The following is a 16,560-nucleotide window of genomic DNA, read 5'->3' as shown; positions in this document are numbered from 1 at the left end:
AATTTGAGACTTTATTTTTAAAAATTCTTAAGGTCTTTTAGTTCATCAAATGAATTATTTATACAATGCATCTTATGGTTTTTTTTCGTTTTACTAAAATATACGGTTGATTTTTAGTTTTGAAAAATTGTTTCAAAATAAATTTATGTTATCGAAAATATTATTTGATTGAGTAGTGGACTAGGATGTTCTCTTTAAGACGTTTCGTGACATTGCATAAATTGTGCAATATAGACTACTATCAATCACGAAGTTCTCATGATAAAATAGTTCACACAAATTGTATTGGAGTTATACTGTACCGTAAAAAATTGTTCTAGAATTACACTCACAATATGACAGTTAAAAATTATCACTTGTAATATGGTATTATGACCATCAGAAACAAATAAAAGAAGATGAAGCAGAAAATGAGAAGTAGAGAACTTTTTGTGTACTTTTCCAACTAAGCAAATTTCTCTGATTAAAGAGGAACTCTACAGCTGAATGAGAGAAAATTGTGTAATCAATCAAACCGAATCCACAGAAAACTGCACTCTTAATTTTGTTAGGTTTTGACCAAGGTATAAAATTGATGCGCTGATTTGGGGAAAGAATCGATCGGACCAGATATTGAATGTTGACTCGATGAAGGACAAACATGTACACAACATAACATATCAATGAGAGGAAAAAAAAACACATGCATTTATTTAAAAGAAATAAATATTTTGTAATTTGTTGGATACTAAAAAATAACACACCACTTAGTTCAAGCCCGACCAAGCTGGACAGCGGCAACCCACATGTGTGTGGTGGTCTATTTGTGTGCGCTCTCATCCTTTCATAAAATTGGGTACCCATTGAGGCACACCTTAGTTGTCTTATATCAACCTTATAAATATTACTAGTGTGTCATCCCTCTTATGTAGAACTTCCTTATTTTTTCAATTGCATCACCTAAGTCTTATTATTATCATCATCATTTCCAACATATATCTTATAACTGGTATCTAGATTATTTAAGTTCAAAAATGTTTGGACTGTTGTCCATTCTAATATTTTCTTTAAAAAAAAAAAAAAACATGTGTCTATGTGGTTGAAATGTAGTTCGTAAGATGACAATGTGTATCCCCTATTAATTTCAAAATTTCACCTATGTGACAACTTCATATTGACAGATCTTACAAACTTTTGTTGTCAAATATCTCAAACATTGGGTAAGACGTTCAATGTCTCATGATGAAACCTAAGTAACTAATTTGATACGTTTATAATAACCAACCATGCTCCATAGAAATACAAAGAACTTTAAACTTAAAAATAGTTATAAATATATTCAAAATGTATATATATAATATAAATAGAAGTACACAATGTCTTCATATCTATATGATATTATGTGATACATGTGAGATCAAATATCTAAAATACATTAATTATCAAAATACCAAAAAGACAAGACTACAAAGGCCACCCTTGGCTTTCCAAACAAGACAAACAACTTCATCAAGTGGCACCATTAACAATCATAAAGAAAAAAATATAAATCGTTAAAAAAACATCAACAATCATAAAGAATGGTTCATACAAGTATGAAATAAATATACAACACGCACATATAGTCATCTAGCAAATCCAAAAACGATATCCCTCATATCATTCCTAACTATTCAATGCGTCATGGACTATGTGCTAACAATGGCCAACCTGTTGCCACCACAATTCTACAAGATGTAGCTAGCACCATTTGACTTCTCATGGATCATTTGATGGTATTAGTCTGACGTGAATTTTCCTATATTCTACCCTCATAAACAATAATATCTTCTTTTTTTTGTCATAGGTATGGTTCGACAATGTTTTTCAATCTTAAACCATTCTAGTCAACAACTCAAACAACTTTGTGAAGCTCTTATCAATCCATTCATTTACCGCCTTCAAATTGAACAGTCTCAACACGGTGGACAATTGTGCGAAATTTCTACAACCTGGATATAATGGCTTTTCATTGTCACTGCTCAAAGTATCATACATGTGTGCATGCTAAAAATACTCTTGAGTAATATCACGAATAATTCATTCTCAATGATCGTCAATATTTACATAAAATCCATCTATTTTGAGCCATACATAGTTTTCTTGATTTCTCCATGTCATATCCATATCGTATAACTTTTACAAATTCCAAACATTCCTAAGTGTTCCTTTACATGTCAACTTATAGATGTGCTTTATTCGAACATTTAACTCAATGACAATAAATTATTTCATTACTATTAGGTAGATTAGTTTCAACAAAGTTTAGAAACTATAACACTCCATTTTTATATTCATATGTCCTAAAAAAAATCACGCTTATATATTATAATACTTCTATATACTCCAATGAACCAATAATACATTTAATTAAAATAGAAAAATGCCAAGATTTTCACATATTTTTAATAATCATAATTTACAGTAGTGTAGAGTTTTAGTGTAATTCAGCATTGTTGCGTTCAAGAATGTTAAGTTAAAACAAATAAAAAACTCATCTTTCAAATAAACATTGTAATACAGCACAAGTTTGATGGTCTTTTAAAAAACTAACATTTTCGATGAAATTATCAACCTAACAATAAAATGGGGATAAAAAATAGAGAAAAATAAATCGAGAAACTATTTATATGATTTAGCTAAAAATAGAGGATTAAAACTAAAATTAAGACCTATAGTTTACATTAACGACAATAAAGAAGATTATACTAAAGACAGAAGGAAAATTTGGACAGATTGATTATCTCGCTTTGCTCAGTGTGATTTCTGATGATAGATGTGACGGAGTAGACGAACATGACTGAGAAGAAACAGGTGCGCATAGTAGAGAGGAACGGATGTGCGCGACAAAACGGAGTAACAAATGAAGGGAGAAATGGAGGAGATAGAGAAGAGAAGAACAACCGTGACAGAGGAACAGATGGAGGTAGAATGGAGGCGACCGAGAAGGGCGAAACGGAACGAACGGAGGCGGCGGAGGAAGAACGGTGGACCGCAAATTCGAGACGATAGAGATAGGAAAACGAATTCGAGGATAAGGAGGAGAAATTGAAGTGACGAGGGATGCGCACTTTCGTTTGGGACATAGGAGGGAGCAGAGGAAAAAATATGGGCGCTCCAAATAAGGTTTAAAATATTAAAAATAAACTTTTTTTTAATAACATATCATTTTTTTTTATATCCGACGTGATAATATATAACACCTGTTTTATTAAAGGGATGTGTTATATCTTTAATTAAAAGTTATAAAAAAGGTATTGGAAAAATTACTCTTTTAACACTTATTTTTAAATAACACGTGTTATATATGTTAGCCCATGTGATACATGTTTTCTATTAAACAGGTGTGTTATTCTAGTTCATTTTTTAAAAGTTATACTCCTTATTATAAAGTTTTCAATAATTTATAAAATTGTTTTTGCGAAGACCTGTAACACCTAATTTTTTAGTAAAATTGGTGTTATAAGTTATGCGCCTTGTACAATTTTCTTTTTTTATTTACAAAGTTACTACCGCGTAGACTTGTTACACTTAATTTTAATAACATCGGTGTAATAGATGTAATTCTTATGTCTATTATGCACTATGTGGTGAATTTGTGGATGACAAAGGAACATATGGAGGATTGATGTCAGAATGGAAGTGCAATGTTGACAGATTGAGCTATTTTGATATTACAGGTTTAGTTTAAGAAATAGGGTACCATGAAATTTCTTAAATGTAGTACGATTTGGAGGGTATATAAACAAAAATTGGAGGATGATTTTCGGACAATTGAAATGGTCAATTGGATCAAGACTAAAGGAATGTGAAGCTTCATGTAATCGATGCTCTTCAAATTAAAGCTTGTGGTGTTTAAGCATAAGCTGAAATAAAGTACGTGATCCAAATTGATGTTGAGGTTCTTGCCCAAACTAAAGTTGGTGGTGTTGAAGCCTATATTGAAGTTGAAGTTACCAAATTAAAGATGGTGGTGTTGAAGCCCAAATTGAAGTTAAGGTTGAGGCTCAAACTAAAGTTGGTGGTTTTGAAGCCAACATTGACTATGAGGCTCGAGTTGAAGTTGTTGAGACCTAATATGACCATGAAAGTGAAATAGTGCGCTCAATATTTGATTTAAAGTCTCAGATAGTGAATTATTGCTAGATTATGACGTGTTAGTGATTGATGAAATTTTATTGAATAATGAAGTTGAAATTGTAGGACAATTGAATAAGAAAATCAAATAAAGAATAGAGGTGGCAAGCCAAAGAAAAAGAAGGAGGTTAGAAATTCTAAAAAAACATTATTGTTGTCCAAGTGGAGGAGAATTTATTAGATGATGACAATGTCATTTAGGTTGAAAAAAGATAAAAATATTAACTAGTAATGAATTTTGATGAAGACTACCATACAGAAAAATGAGAGATTAAGAATTCACAAGATGAGTCAGACAATGAAAAATAACAATATTATTAAAGGACATTACTCCTCATATATCATTACAAGGAGGATAAATGATTTCAAGTGGGTTTGGAAACCAGGTTTTCAACGAGGGTGAAATTTAAGGAGGCTATTACTAATTATGTTATCCATAATGGAAGATATCTTAAGTTTTAAAAAAATGATAAGACTAGAGTAAGAGTTGATTGCAAAGATGATTATTCATGAATTATTTTATGTTTCAAGTTTTCCTTTGAGAATACGCCGATAATTAAGAAAGTAAGATTACACGTAATATAAAGTATAGGATAAAGTGTATGAGATTGGGTTTATTTAGAGAAATAATTAATCACATTTATAAAGGGGAATCCAAACATAAAATTGACAAATATTCATAGTAAGGCTAATGAGAATTAGAATGAAAGAATATATGGCTAGGAATTTCAATTAAATTGCTTTGTTTTAATATATGTTATGTTATTATTAATTTGGTTTGTTTCAAAAGTTAGCTGAGGATATAGTTTAATTTCAATGAATCTAGTTTGTTTAACTCTAAGTTTTGAACTAACTAACTAACAACCTTTCATAAAACACCAAGTGGAAAAACACTATCTGTATTACAATTTACTAGTAACTACGACCAAACATGAAACTGCAATTAACAAATAAAATGAGTTTGCATTAATTTGTGTCTTGTAAATGTGCATCTCAAACACCCCAAAATCTCCAAACACTGCTCAAAACTAACATATCCATCACCGATATGAACACAACACAACCCCCAATAAATTTCATATATGTTTTATCATTACCTATGAAGCGCGTGATGAACAAAATGGTTATGTCATGAGAATCGTTATCCAAAAGCTAGCTGAGAATTCTTAGCAAGCTCATTGATTTGATTCGGCAAAATATTATAATTCTAGTGACGACCCATCTCTTTTGTAGAGAGCTCTGCACTATTCACCAAATTCCTGACTCGACATAATTGCCTTTCTGAATTTCATCATATCAGCATTGTATTGCACGGTATCATAGTCTGAGCTCCCAGCTGAGGAGGTATAAGCGCTGCTATTCCCTGAAGTTTTCATCATCCCCTCCTTTAAATCTTCTAGTGACACATCTCCTTCCAATGCTCTTACAATCTACACATAATTAACTTATACTTTAACTTATATCATCTATTTCTTTTTCTTCAAAATGTCCTTTAAATTCAAAATACTATTTCTAGTTAACCTACCAAATTAGACAATAAATAACATGATTTTTATATATTTAAGCATCATATTATTATACCTGACTCATTTTTGAACGCTTCTTGGCAGAATGACGAATGCTACTAGCAGCACAAGCTGCCATTCTTATCATTTCTTGATGATTATAGTTTCCTTCCAAAAATGGATCCACCAATTCTCTAAAGTTTCCATCCTCCTCCAATGCACGATTCAAGAGTGGTCGAGCCTGCTCAATACACAATTTCATATGCATTACTATTCACCAAAAAAAGAGTCATATTATATATGAAATTTATAGTTTTGCGAAACGAGATTAAAGATAATGAAATGTTGCATATTATAGTACTAACCCAATCAACTAAACTTTCATCCATGGCATTGGTCAAATCCAACGGTCGCTTCCCAGTTAAGAGTTCTAGTAGCATGACCCCAAATGAAAAAACATCAGATTTCTCTGTCAATTTTCCACTTGATGCATATTCAGGGGCCATGTATCTGTATCAACATGAAAAATTAGCATATCGAGTTAGATTAATTCATTTAAACATACCTGTTGTTTTTCAAATTTAGGCGCTATTACATTAGAAATATTCAGGGGACCGGCATATGTATACTTAACTTTAAAACGACAATTAAAAATGAATAAAAGGAGATGTATAGTTGTCCTAGATATTCAGAGCATAGGAGGGAAAATTACCCGAATGTTCCCATGACACGAGTTGAGACATGTGTATTATTATCCGTAGTCAATTTAGCCAATCCAAAATCAGCCACCTATTTAAGATGTGTAATTGGTATAATCAATCTTTAGCAAGAAAATATATTGGTATCATAAGTGATAAAATAGTAATAAGAATGAATAAATTGGTAACCGCAATAGCATCGGGTAAGGATCTCTTCATTTCTTAAAAGAAATGAATATGTTTATTAATATAGTTTTAAAAACAATGTCATGATTTAAACATTTATATAGCAAATTATAGTAATCGACACCTCGATTTGTTTAGAAATGAAGAAGATTTCAATTCAAAAGCAACATAGAAGAATGAATAAATATATAGATAATAAATTCCACTGACAACAAATGTAAATGTGAGAAACCTTAGCTTCGAAGCTGTCATCAATTAGGACATTTGAAGCCTTAATATCACGGTGGATAATGCGAGGACTACCTGAATAAATTATATATAAAACAAAAATGAGAAAAATAATGAAAAGAAATAATTAAAAAATATCATATGTAAGATATTTCTCATTCTTACAATCTTCATGAAGGTAAGCAAGCCCTCTAGCAGATCCTAGTGCAATTTTCATTCTAGTGGGCCAATCCATAGTAGGCACACCCTTTCCTGTGGTCAAATAAATATATAAGCTATCAATATGATTAATAGTTTCATAAGTGTTATATTTAGCTATCTATGATCAGCATTATCATATAATATCATTATACACAACTCTATATGCTCTTTTTTAATGGGAAAAAAAAGTATTAATAGAAGAGTTCAATAGTTATGCACCGATAGTTTATACTGTGAGAGTGTTAATTTACTCATAAATGAAAAGCAAAAGCATACATAACACAATAGACATACATACCATGAAGGTGATGTTCCAAAGTTTGATTTGGAACAAATTCATAGACCAACATTCTCTGTCCACCAGAAATAGAATATCCAACAAGCGACACAAGATGACGATGATGAACACGACTAATGATGTCGATCTCAGCCTGGAACTCGCGTTCTCCTTGCCCACTACCAGATTTTAAACTTTTAACAGCAACTTCCTTTCCATTAGGCAATATTCCCTTATGAACATAACCAAAACCACCTTGTCCTATAATATTCTCATTAGCAAATCCTTTCGTAGCTGATGCCAATTCCTCATAAGAGAAGGTACCACCCTTGAGAGTAAGAGACAGGCCCGGAGAAGGAGGAGGCATAGCACCTGGGCCCATACCCAATGAGTAATTGCCACTCATATCACCACTATTCATTAGAGGGTGTGGTGCACCCCAAACACCACTTGGTGGGCCCATTCCATTTACTCTAACAACATGATCCATCCCATGTGGGCCTGGCCCTCCTTGCCAATTGGGATGAGGATGTTGTCCACTGTGGTAGTAATTACTCCCTGTGCAAGTTATTTTAGACCCCCAAAATAACTATCTATCAATCACTTTATTTAATTTGCTTCATTAATTTTTTTTAGAACGCAAAATCATATATTAACTAATATATAACATACTTACATTGTGAAGAAAGATCTCGCGCTGAAGTGCGAAATAAGTAGTCTAAGAATCAAGTATCAGTCTTCATTCTTCCAAGTTCTTCAAACCAATTAATTCTAAACATGATATAAGTATGCATAATGCCAACCAAGTATGATGATCATAATATTATCTTTTTTTGGCATTCATAGAGAGTTTAATTACATACACTATCAGTGTATTTTTTTTTTACAATATCAATCGATCACAATTGTTAGATCAATAAAAATATTTGTTTGTAAAATCACATGCGTTTGATTGTGATTTATTGACCGTATTAAATTATTTATACTGAAAGTGTAACATAATTAAACTCATAGTTATATATGGCAAGTAGTGCTTGCCAATGCAAAAATCTATCACATGGGAAATACAATTGCATAAATTAACCTTAGGACATGCTTCCCTTGAGTAAAACACTTTTCATTTTTATTAATTATTCACTTTCAATTACAAAACAAACACAATGTTTTTCATATTTGTTCTTTTTTCAATTATTTTTATATGAAACTCTAAAAAATTATTGTTGTTATTCACTTTGTCGTGGACTATACAAATCTTTAAAAATAATATTTTGTAATTCATTATGATGTGCTAATGAAGTTGTCATGATTAATTAATAATTATAACAACTAGCCTAGCTCATTATCATGTACATTAAACTTTTTTACATGCGTTTATCCTAATTAACGATGAAATGATAAAAAAAGAATGTAAGAAAAATTGAGAGAAGAATGGATATGTATGTTACCTTGTCCAAGGGAAGGATCTCCAGGACCATAATAGTAATTTTGCTTTCTCTTCTTCCTCCTGGACCAAATGAAACAAAAAACAAGAAGGAGAAGAAGGACAAACCCTGCTCCAAGAGCAGCTCCAACTAATGCCTTACTATCATCATCGTTGGAATTATTGTTTTTATGCGATTTTTCATTTGATGAAACTGCTTTATGTGACGAACCAGATTGTTTGGATGATCCATCAGCGTCATCAGGGGTCGCATTATCAGGTGTGGCATTATCGGGTGTGGCGTTATCTGGAGATGAGTTGTGAGAGGGAGGCATGGTAATTAATTAATTAATTAATTAATCAATTAATTTCCTTTTTTTTTGTGTGTGTTGTGTTCCGGCTATGAGATTAATCTTTTCTACGTTGTAACCACCACGATGCCGGAAACACAACGTTAATTTCCCCTATTTTGTACCTTCTCTTTTCACAATGGTTGAGAACCCTGACATCACATTAACAATAAAGAGTTTTCAAAATTAATTTAATTAAATAATTCAGATCAAGTTAATTAGCTAGAGATAACAAAAAACTATATATTTGAATTGGTGGAATAATGCCGATTATGGTAAAAGTAGTCATTTGAATTTTTAACAAAATCACAGTATTACTGTAATTTTATCAAAATTCAATGTCATTCGAACAAACATTTACATGGTGTATTTTTTTAATGTTGTTATGATTAAACAAAAATGGGGAGAGTAATTTAATTGTGAAGAAACATGAAATGCATACCTGAATGGCCTAGAAGGGTTCCCAAAAGAAAGAAAAGGAAGAGAGGTGTTGTTACATGATAAAACCCACACAAAAGGAAATGTTTGTCTTTCCTCAATGGTCTCCTACAAAGGAGGACCTCTGTCTCTGCCACCTCTTCCTTAATTTGACTCAATTATAGGTTTTACCATTTTCTGGCTGGTGTTTATTTCATCATCAAATTACTCCACCCATAATTTTCTTTATGGATCTATACAACACATAACAAATATTAACCTTAAATAGATTAATAACACCCCTCCCAAATAAAAGAATTAAAGCACAATTACAAAATTGTTAATAACCGCTTTACATAACTATGTCTTTTTTTTTTTACAAATACAAAATTATGTTAATAAATAGTATTATATATAATCCGCATGATGCTTATAGTTTAATTTTCATATGTAATCACAATTAAAATTTTACACCGTCTACACATTGTGATCAATCATGTATTTAACTTTAGAAATAGTTACGATAAAAATTAAACATTATTATGATTGATCAATAGGGTAAATATTTTTTATACTAACAATATATAAATTTTATATTTATTCATTGTTGTTAGCATATTAATGTTATTCTCTCTTATAAAAAATTGTTATTCTGAATAGCGTTTGATTTTCTTCTAGATTTTTTACTCTTATAATTTTTAGTTTAAATTTCCTTATTATCCCCATTTTTTTTATCTTTTATTTTAATCATTTTACACATAGATGTAAATTTTGTTTTTACTAAATATATAAATATATATTTGAGTTTAATTGTTATCCATTATAATCATTCACGAGAATGATTTTAGAAGTAATTTTAATAAAAATCAAATACTTTTAACGATTACAATTGGTGATAGGTATAAAGAATTTTCACATAAATTAAATCCTATACATTATACTTTATTAGTTTGAGCTGAATATTTTGTTCAGTTTAATATAAAAAACTGAATCAACATAGACGGTAATGTTTTAACTTATTTGAATACACTTTGGTTAGATGATACTACTATATTTTTGTGGGGTTAGTTTTGTCCTATAGACTTTTTTTTTTTCTAAATTTTTTTTAGCATGATTAGCTTATGTGGGGTTTTGTACGTTTGGCATCGTTGTGTTGATTGGATGTTGTCTTTCGGTTTTTCAAATTGATTTGTTATTAGAGGGGAAAATGATTGAGGTTCATGAACTTTGAAAAAGAGATGAAGGGAGATGTATGGATTTTTTGTTGTTGAGGTTTGTGTTTTGGATTATCTATGTAAGTATCAATGCTCATATAAAAATGATTTTTTTTTTACTCATACAAATGATTTTTCTAGGTCGTGAAAATTATTTAATGTATATTAAATATGAAAGTAATTCAACTTAAATATTACTGAATGTTAATCCAAATATTATAAATTTTTTTAATTATGAAAGATTGAGATTGAAATTTTGTTAGTAAAAAATAATAAAAATTATATTTTTTATCTTATAATAAAGATAATAGATTTTATTATAATTAATTTATATAACTGTGAGGTCTGAAATTTGAACCTATGATAAGACGTTCAATCAACCAAACAATATTGACTTTTGTCAATTAAATTAAAATTTAAGAAATAATTTAGTATGAATTGTTTTATTTTATTTTTCCTGAAAACAATAAATGAAAAAAAAAAAAGTTTAAGTCTAACACTCCGTGTTACCTCAATGTCTCGCTACTTTTTCAATGACTCCATGCATAAAAAAGAATATATTAATATTAAAATAACATTCAATACGAATTTATAGTTTTGTCATATTTTGAAATCGATTGTACAAAGTAGCAAAGCAGTAAGTTCTTCAATAAAATAATATATAAATTCCACTTTCCTCCAATTTTTCTATTATTTTCTCTACTTCAATTTTTTTCTCGAAACTATACCAATGAAAAAGACTTCATCTGTTATTAATCGTAATTTTTTTTATCGAAATTGTTATTAATTAGTTAAATTTATACAAAAAAATTGTGTGTATACATTTGATGCCATTTAGATAAATATAGGCAGCTTTTTGTGTTGTTGTACCATCTCAAGATATATATGCTTTCGGACAAGAACTGGGATTAAATCGAAAGAAGTCCACACCTTGTCTCAGCTAGGCTTGATGTCAATGCTTCGCACAAAAACAGCGTGTGGCTCACGCGAACTTTCACAATTGCTCCTAAGAAAGAACAACAAAACGGTAAGTTAATTCCTCCTCTAATTGGCTTGGTTCTAAAGTGTGAATAAAGCAAGCTTCAATGGGATATAAAAATCAATCATGATCTCACCGTCCATTTGAAGATGAAAAACACAACAAACCCACGTGGCGAGATGTAAAATTAAGATGTGAATGATTGATGGAGAAGTGCGATGTTGGATGCTTACTGAGGAGATAAAAAAGAAAATAATTTCCCTCCCTTTTTTATTAGATATAGTAAAACATTAGTAAAACAATTGCTTATACACATATCGAGGGGCCCATTGGTACATTATTACCTGGCAATTGACTACTACGACGGGACCAATATTTTCGCCTCAAATATATATATATTGTCATCAAGCTCAATAAATTTAACAGAGACTGGCCACGTCATTACAGTGGCACCCAACTTGCTTGATAGGAATCATTTTCATATGAACTGCTATATCTACATGTGTTTTTTACAAAAGCTTTTCCTTTTTTCTGCCGCCAAAAAGTGCTTCATTAAACTAGAGGTTTTGAGGAAATTTTTAAAAGGTTCGCACCCTTTGCTTCCCTCCAAGCATCATCACCCAGCTCCTTTACAAGTCAACACACACCTGCATCGAGCACATGAGCGGTAAACCTCTCATAACTACCATTTGAAAATTTAATTAATAGAGCAACGGCTATATGTAAAATTCAAGGGGGAAAAACACTAACGACTTTTTGAACTAAACACATTTCCACCCAACATACAATTCCTTTTCCTAATATGTCCTTTGTCCAACAGCTAAATTCCTAAAAACTAACCATTGTTTTTCATCTAAACTGAGGTTTCTCTGCTTCCAATACTTGGAAGCCATCACAGAACAAGAACATGACATAATTTATAATGGTGTTGGTCAATGTCAATGATGCTTCTTGGATGGCTTTGAGAATGCTTCTTCATCTTCATCGTCTTCATCATCTTCTTCATCATCATTGTCCCTCTTCCTCTTGGGGTTTGAAGAGGCAGGGGGCAACACCTCCTGAACATCATCGTCATCATCATCAACTTCCTCCTCCTCTTCCTCCTCTTCATCATCCAGGTTTTCCCCATCATCAATGTCAGCACCCCCACCATTGCGAGTCTCGGGCTGTCCAATTGGCTGAACAAGATATCCAGCACCATAATCTTCCTCCTGCAATTCCAGCAAAATTCCTTAGTATATGATTAAAAAGCTAGATGAAATATTCAATCAGGAAAATATTTCGGAATATGAAACAGAACATAAATTTCCTTCATAAAGATATACAAGTCCATATGACACATGTATTCCTACACATTCACCAGCCAACTAAATCGTGATTGCATAAATTAAAAGTCACAGGGAACACGAACACATAAACACAAAAGGCATCATTATATCAGTATACTTCATTAAACAAATCCACATGTTCAAATTTCAGAAAAATATAATTTCAATATAATACAAGTTCCAACCTCAGGATAGACCAATCAAAGCTTAAATAGTTCAAGATAACTTGCACATCACAAGCCTAACCCTAAAAACAAGATAACTTAGAAGACAACAGCCATAATCCTACAAGGAGTCCCCAGACTAAATTATCCACAATTCATGTAAAAGCTAAAAACCACATAATTCAGTGCATAATAACAAAAATGAACATAATCCTTCAGTACAAAAATTTGAATAAATCAGGATTATGATGATGGAATAGATTGTCACATCAACTGCAAAAGCATAATAAGGAATATTAAATTAAAATATATATAATTTCAAAACTCAAATTTCAGAAAACTACTAAGTTACAAACTAAAAAATTTCTACCAGCCAAACCTGCAATTTGAATTGATATGCCATTTGTTTACAAACAAGTTTACATTTTAATGGCTACATAGCAAAGATGTCCTTAAAAATAATGCACAGTATCTATGATCAGAACTCAAGAGATCCAAGCTCAACCACAGCAATAATACAAATAACAATAAATACTACATAAAAATAAAAACAAAAGAAGCAACTGGGTTACACCTAAAATTTCAGAGTTAGAAAATTTGTAATTATGCAAAAAGTTGTTTCACATAAAGACAGATTACATAATATTAAATCAATAGCATACACAGTAATAATGTACACTCTTCATCAGTTAAGGCAGTGACACATAGATGTATTAGCATATTTTTAAAAACTGGCAATTGGTGCTTCCTGTTTTTAACAAAAATATATCTCCAGCATAAATGAACAGAAAAAATAAATCAACTTTTTCAAGTGCAAAACTGGCAAAGAAATTGGTTTAACCCGAACACAGAAAAGGATAAGAATCACACGAAGTAAACAAAGTTCAAATCCAGTCAGCAAGAATAACTCAAATAACCAATTCTATCATCCCCTTCTTTTCCGCCAATCTGAAAACTTCAAGACAATACCAAACAGAAACAATAAGCAGTTTGATATAGCAAATATAACACAACAGTAATGCATGCAAATAACAAAAACAGTTTTTCAGAAAGTAATGTCTCACTTCATCGTCATCTTCAAACTCTCCATCATCCTCATCGTCATCATCTTCTACTTCTACCCCCATCTCATCCTCGCCAGTCTCCCCATTGTCATCTTCATCTCCATCTTCCTCCCCCTGCTCATGTCCATCAATCTCCCCTTCAGTACTCACCAACCGTCCAGAAGTACTCTCAGGTTCAGCAAAATCCCCTTCATCATTATCCACCTCTTCCTCCTCCTCATCATCATCCTCATCATCGTCCTCATCCTCATCAAACTCAACTACATCCTCTTCATCATCACTATCCTCAATCTCATGAACCTCAACAACATCATCGTCGTCCTCATCACCCTCTTCTTCATCAATCTCCTCCCCAGAATCCTCATCCTCCTCCTCGTCCTCCAAATCACCACCTACAACAGGAGCAACATGAAACCCATTCTCCTGATGGTTGAACCCATTCACTCTCCCTCTCGAAGTTTCCGTCACCTCCTCATCCGCATCACTCTCCTCTTCCTCATCAGCATCAACAACTCCATCAGCACCTTCACTGTGTCCATTCATCATCCCAAAAGGTCGATCCTCTTCGCCATCAACCTCACCACTCCCTGGATCTTCCTCTACTTCCTCTTCCTCTTCATCCTCCTCTTCTTCCTCCTCATCATCAGACTCCGGTCTCTCATTCTCTTCCGCATCCATCTTATCCAAATACTTCACAGACTTAATCAAACCAAAAACCCTAGATCGATAATCCTTAACACGTGTAACAGGACACTCATACAGATCCAACGAAACAAGCTTCAACTGCGCAAGCGGCGCGAGATCCTCGATATACTGAATTCGATTGTTCGATAGATCGAGGTCTCGAAGCGAATCGAGGCCTGCCTGAACCAAAAACTCGAGTCCTCCGGCGATCCTGTTGTCGGAGAGGTTCAATTTCTGAAGACTCCGGAGCCTCGGGAACTGCTCCAGAGACGAAACGCCGACGTTCGCAATCGAAAGGTGAAGAAGGTTCTGGAATCTTTCTAGAAGGCTCGGTGGTGGTAACCGTCCTTGAACGCACTTAACGGCGCCGTCAAGTGTTAGCGTTTTAGCGGAAGCGTGATCCTTTTCGCCTTCTAACGCCGTTTCAACGGCTCTTTCCCAGATCTCATCCATCAAATACGATATCCTATATCTCATACAAAACCGCAAAACGAAACAACACGCGCTTCGTATTTCACCTTAAATTTAACACAAGAATTAAAACGAAGAAGAAATTCGTTTTTGAAAGTGCTTCTATGAATAAGTTATTACGAAGTTCTAACGGAACCCTAACGTGTTTTCACCTATGGGAATGATAACGAACGAGATTGAAAATTGAAATCAACGGTTGTTGGAAAGGGAACGAAAGGATTGAAATTTTGTAGTGTGGAATTTCAAAGACACTGGTTTTTGCAGATTTTGGTGATTCTCTCTCTAGCTCTCTTTTATAATTTTCTCTCTCTATCTTCTACTGGTTAGGGCAGGGAAATAGAGGATAAACCTCTCTAAGGGGCGAACCGGTTTTCTCTAGGGTTCAAGTGGGTTCGACTAATGCGGTTCGACGAGTTTTTGTCTTGTTGTGATGAACACCGTTGGATTTCGCACGACGAGGATCGATGACGTGGAGATATATTGAATGGCTCAGATTGTAGGTTTCTGTGTTTGTTTTCGAGAAGGGCGTAAAGATTGAGCCACGGAATAAATTTATTTTTTTCTTTTTACAAAAACGGAAGAAATTTCTTAGAATAATAATATCTTCAATTTAATTAATATAGCAAGATTTTGTTTTTTAATTCCAGATTTGAATTTAAATTCCGTTTATATCATCATCATTATTACTTTTGGATATTTTCTATTTTATTTTGGTTTTTTTTATTCTTTATTTTTTATTTCTATTATATTTATTAATATCTCTATTGTTGGAAATTTTTTATCTTATAAAAAGTGACAAATTTTAATATTTATTTAATGGTTAAATGATGTTTTTAACTTCAATTAAAGTTTTCTTTTTAATATCAATAGTAAATATATTTAATATCTAAAAATTCTTTCTTTTTTTTTTGTTATATATCTCACTTTTTTGATAAAGATTAATTTATAAAAATATTTAGAAATTTACAAAAATTAATGAATTCATTGGTATAAATTTTTTTACATTTTTTCTTACTGTCATTAGGACAAGATTATTTCCAATCACTAGTTTTTTACTCAAATCTATTAGTATTTGATTTGATTGAATTTCTTTTACTTAAGAAAGTATATTTTATTAAAATAAAAATAAATATATTTGGTTATTTTGCATTTATATCTTTTTTAATTTAAAATTCTCTATTATATTTTAAATTTATATATTAAAATATTTTATTTAAAA

General features: G+C 31.9%; 2 protein-coding genes across 7 annotated transcripts; both read right to left on the bottom strand.

Moving 5' to 3' along the window:
- Positions 1 to 5,098: 5,098 nt before the first annotated feature.
- On the bottom strand, positions 5,099 to 9,005 carry LOC101511071 (proline-rich receptor-like protein kinase PERK4). 2 transcript variants are annotated; one of them, XM_027336935.2, is made up of 9 exons: positions 8,696 to 9,005; positions 7,927 to 7,968; positions 7,272 to 7,808; positions 6,938 to 7,024; positions 6,777 to 6,847; positions 6,373 to 6,449; positions 6,026 to 6,170; positions 5,737 to 5,901; positions 5,099 to 5,585 (listed from the first exon to the last, which is right to left on the bottom strand). In XM_027336935.2, the coding sequence occupies exons 1-9, from the start codon at positions 9,003 to 9,005 to the stop codon at positions 5,400 to 5,402; spliced, it is 1,620 nt and encodes a 539-aa protein (XP_027192736.1). In that variant the 3' UTR covers positions 5,099 to 5,399. The 2 variants fall into 2 exon arrangements, with proteins under 2 accessions (XP_027192736.1, XP_012573708.1); XM_012718254.3 differs by having other exon boundaries at positions 7,927 to 8,021; positions 8,696 to 8,836.
- A 54-nt stretch (positions 9,006 to 9,059) lies between these two features.
- On the bottom strand, positions 9,060 to 15,670 carry LOC101511818 (acidic leucine-rich nuclear phosphoprotein 32-related protein). 5 transcript variants are annotated; one of them, XR_012161317.1, is made up of 5 exons: positions 14,187 to 15,665; positions 12,471 to 12,841; positions 11,582 to 11,657; positions 9,463 to 9,691; positions 9,060 to 9,172 (listed from the first exon to the last, which is right to left on the bottom strand). XR_012161317.1 is itself a non-coding variant. In XM_012718255.3 (2 exons), exons 1-2 carry the CDS (start codon positions 15,345 to 15,347, stop codon positions 12,569 to 12,571), a joined length of 1,434 nt encoding a protein of 477 aa, XP_012573709.1. In that variant the 5' UTR covers positions 15,348 to 15,665; the 3' UTR covers positions 12,299 to 12,568. The 5 variants fall into 5 exon arrangements, 2 of the variants coding, with proteins under 2 accessions (XP_012573709.1, XP_073219852.1); XR_012161316.1 differs by lacking the exons at positions 9,060 to 9,172; positions 9,463 to 9,691 and adding an exon at positions 11,975 to 12,277 and having other exon boundaries at positions 11,399 to 11,657; XR_190175.4 differs by lacking the exons at positions 9,060 to 9,172; positions 9,463 to 9,691; positions 11,582 to 11,657 and adding an exon at positions 11,879 to 12,277.
- Positions 15,671 to 16,560: the final 890 nt, after the last annotated feature.

The sequence above is a fragment of the Cicer arietinum genome, chromosome 7 (assembly GCF_000331145.2).
Source record: "Cicer arietinum cultivar CDC Frontier isolate Library 1 chromosome 7, Cicar.CDCFrontier_v2.0, whole genome shotgun sequence".
Taxonomy (NCBI): domain Eukaryota; kingdom Viridiplantae; phylum Streptophyta; class Magnoliopsida; order Fabales; family Fabaceae; genus Cicer; species Cicer arietinum.
This window is presented reverse-complemented; position numbering and strand designations above follow the sequence as displayed.

Bases quoted from the DNA above. Each gene is read 5' to 3' on its own strand.
- LOC101511071 (XM_027336935.2), bottom strand. From the start codon at position 9,005: ATGCCTCCCTCTCACAACTCATCTCCAGATAACGCCACACCCGATAAT. The intron at 7,025-7,271 runs GTATGTATGTCT...ATTTGACCACAG, and splicing joins TTTGGAACATCACCTTCATG to GAAAGGGTGTGCCTACTATG. The intron at 6,171-6,372 runs GTAATTTTCCCT...ATGTTGATACAG, and splicing joins CGTGTCATGGGAACATTCGG to ATACATGGCCCCTGAATATG.
- LOC101511818 (XM_012718255.3), bottom strand. From the start codon at position 15,347: ATGAGATATAGGATATCGTATTTGATGGATGAGATCTGGGAAAGAGCC. The intron at 12,842-14,186 runs GTGAGACATTAC...CTGGAATTGCAG, and splicing joins AGTTTGAAGATGACGATGAA to GAGGAAGATTATGGTGCTGG.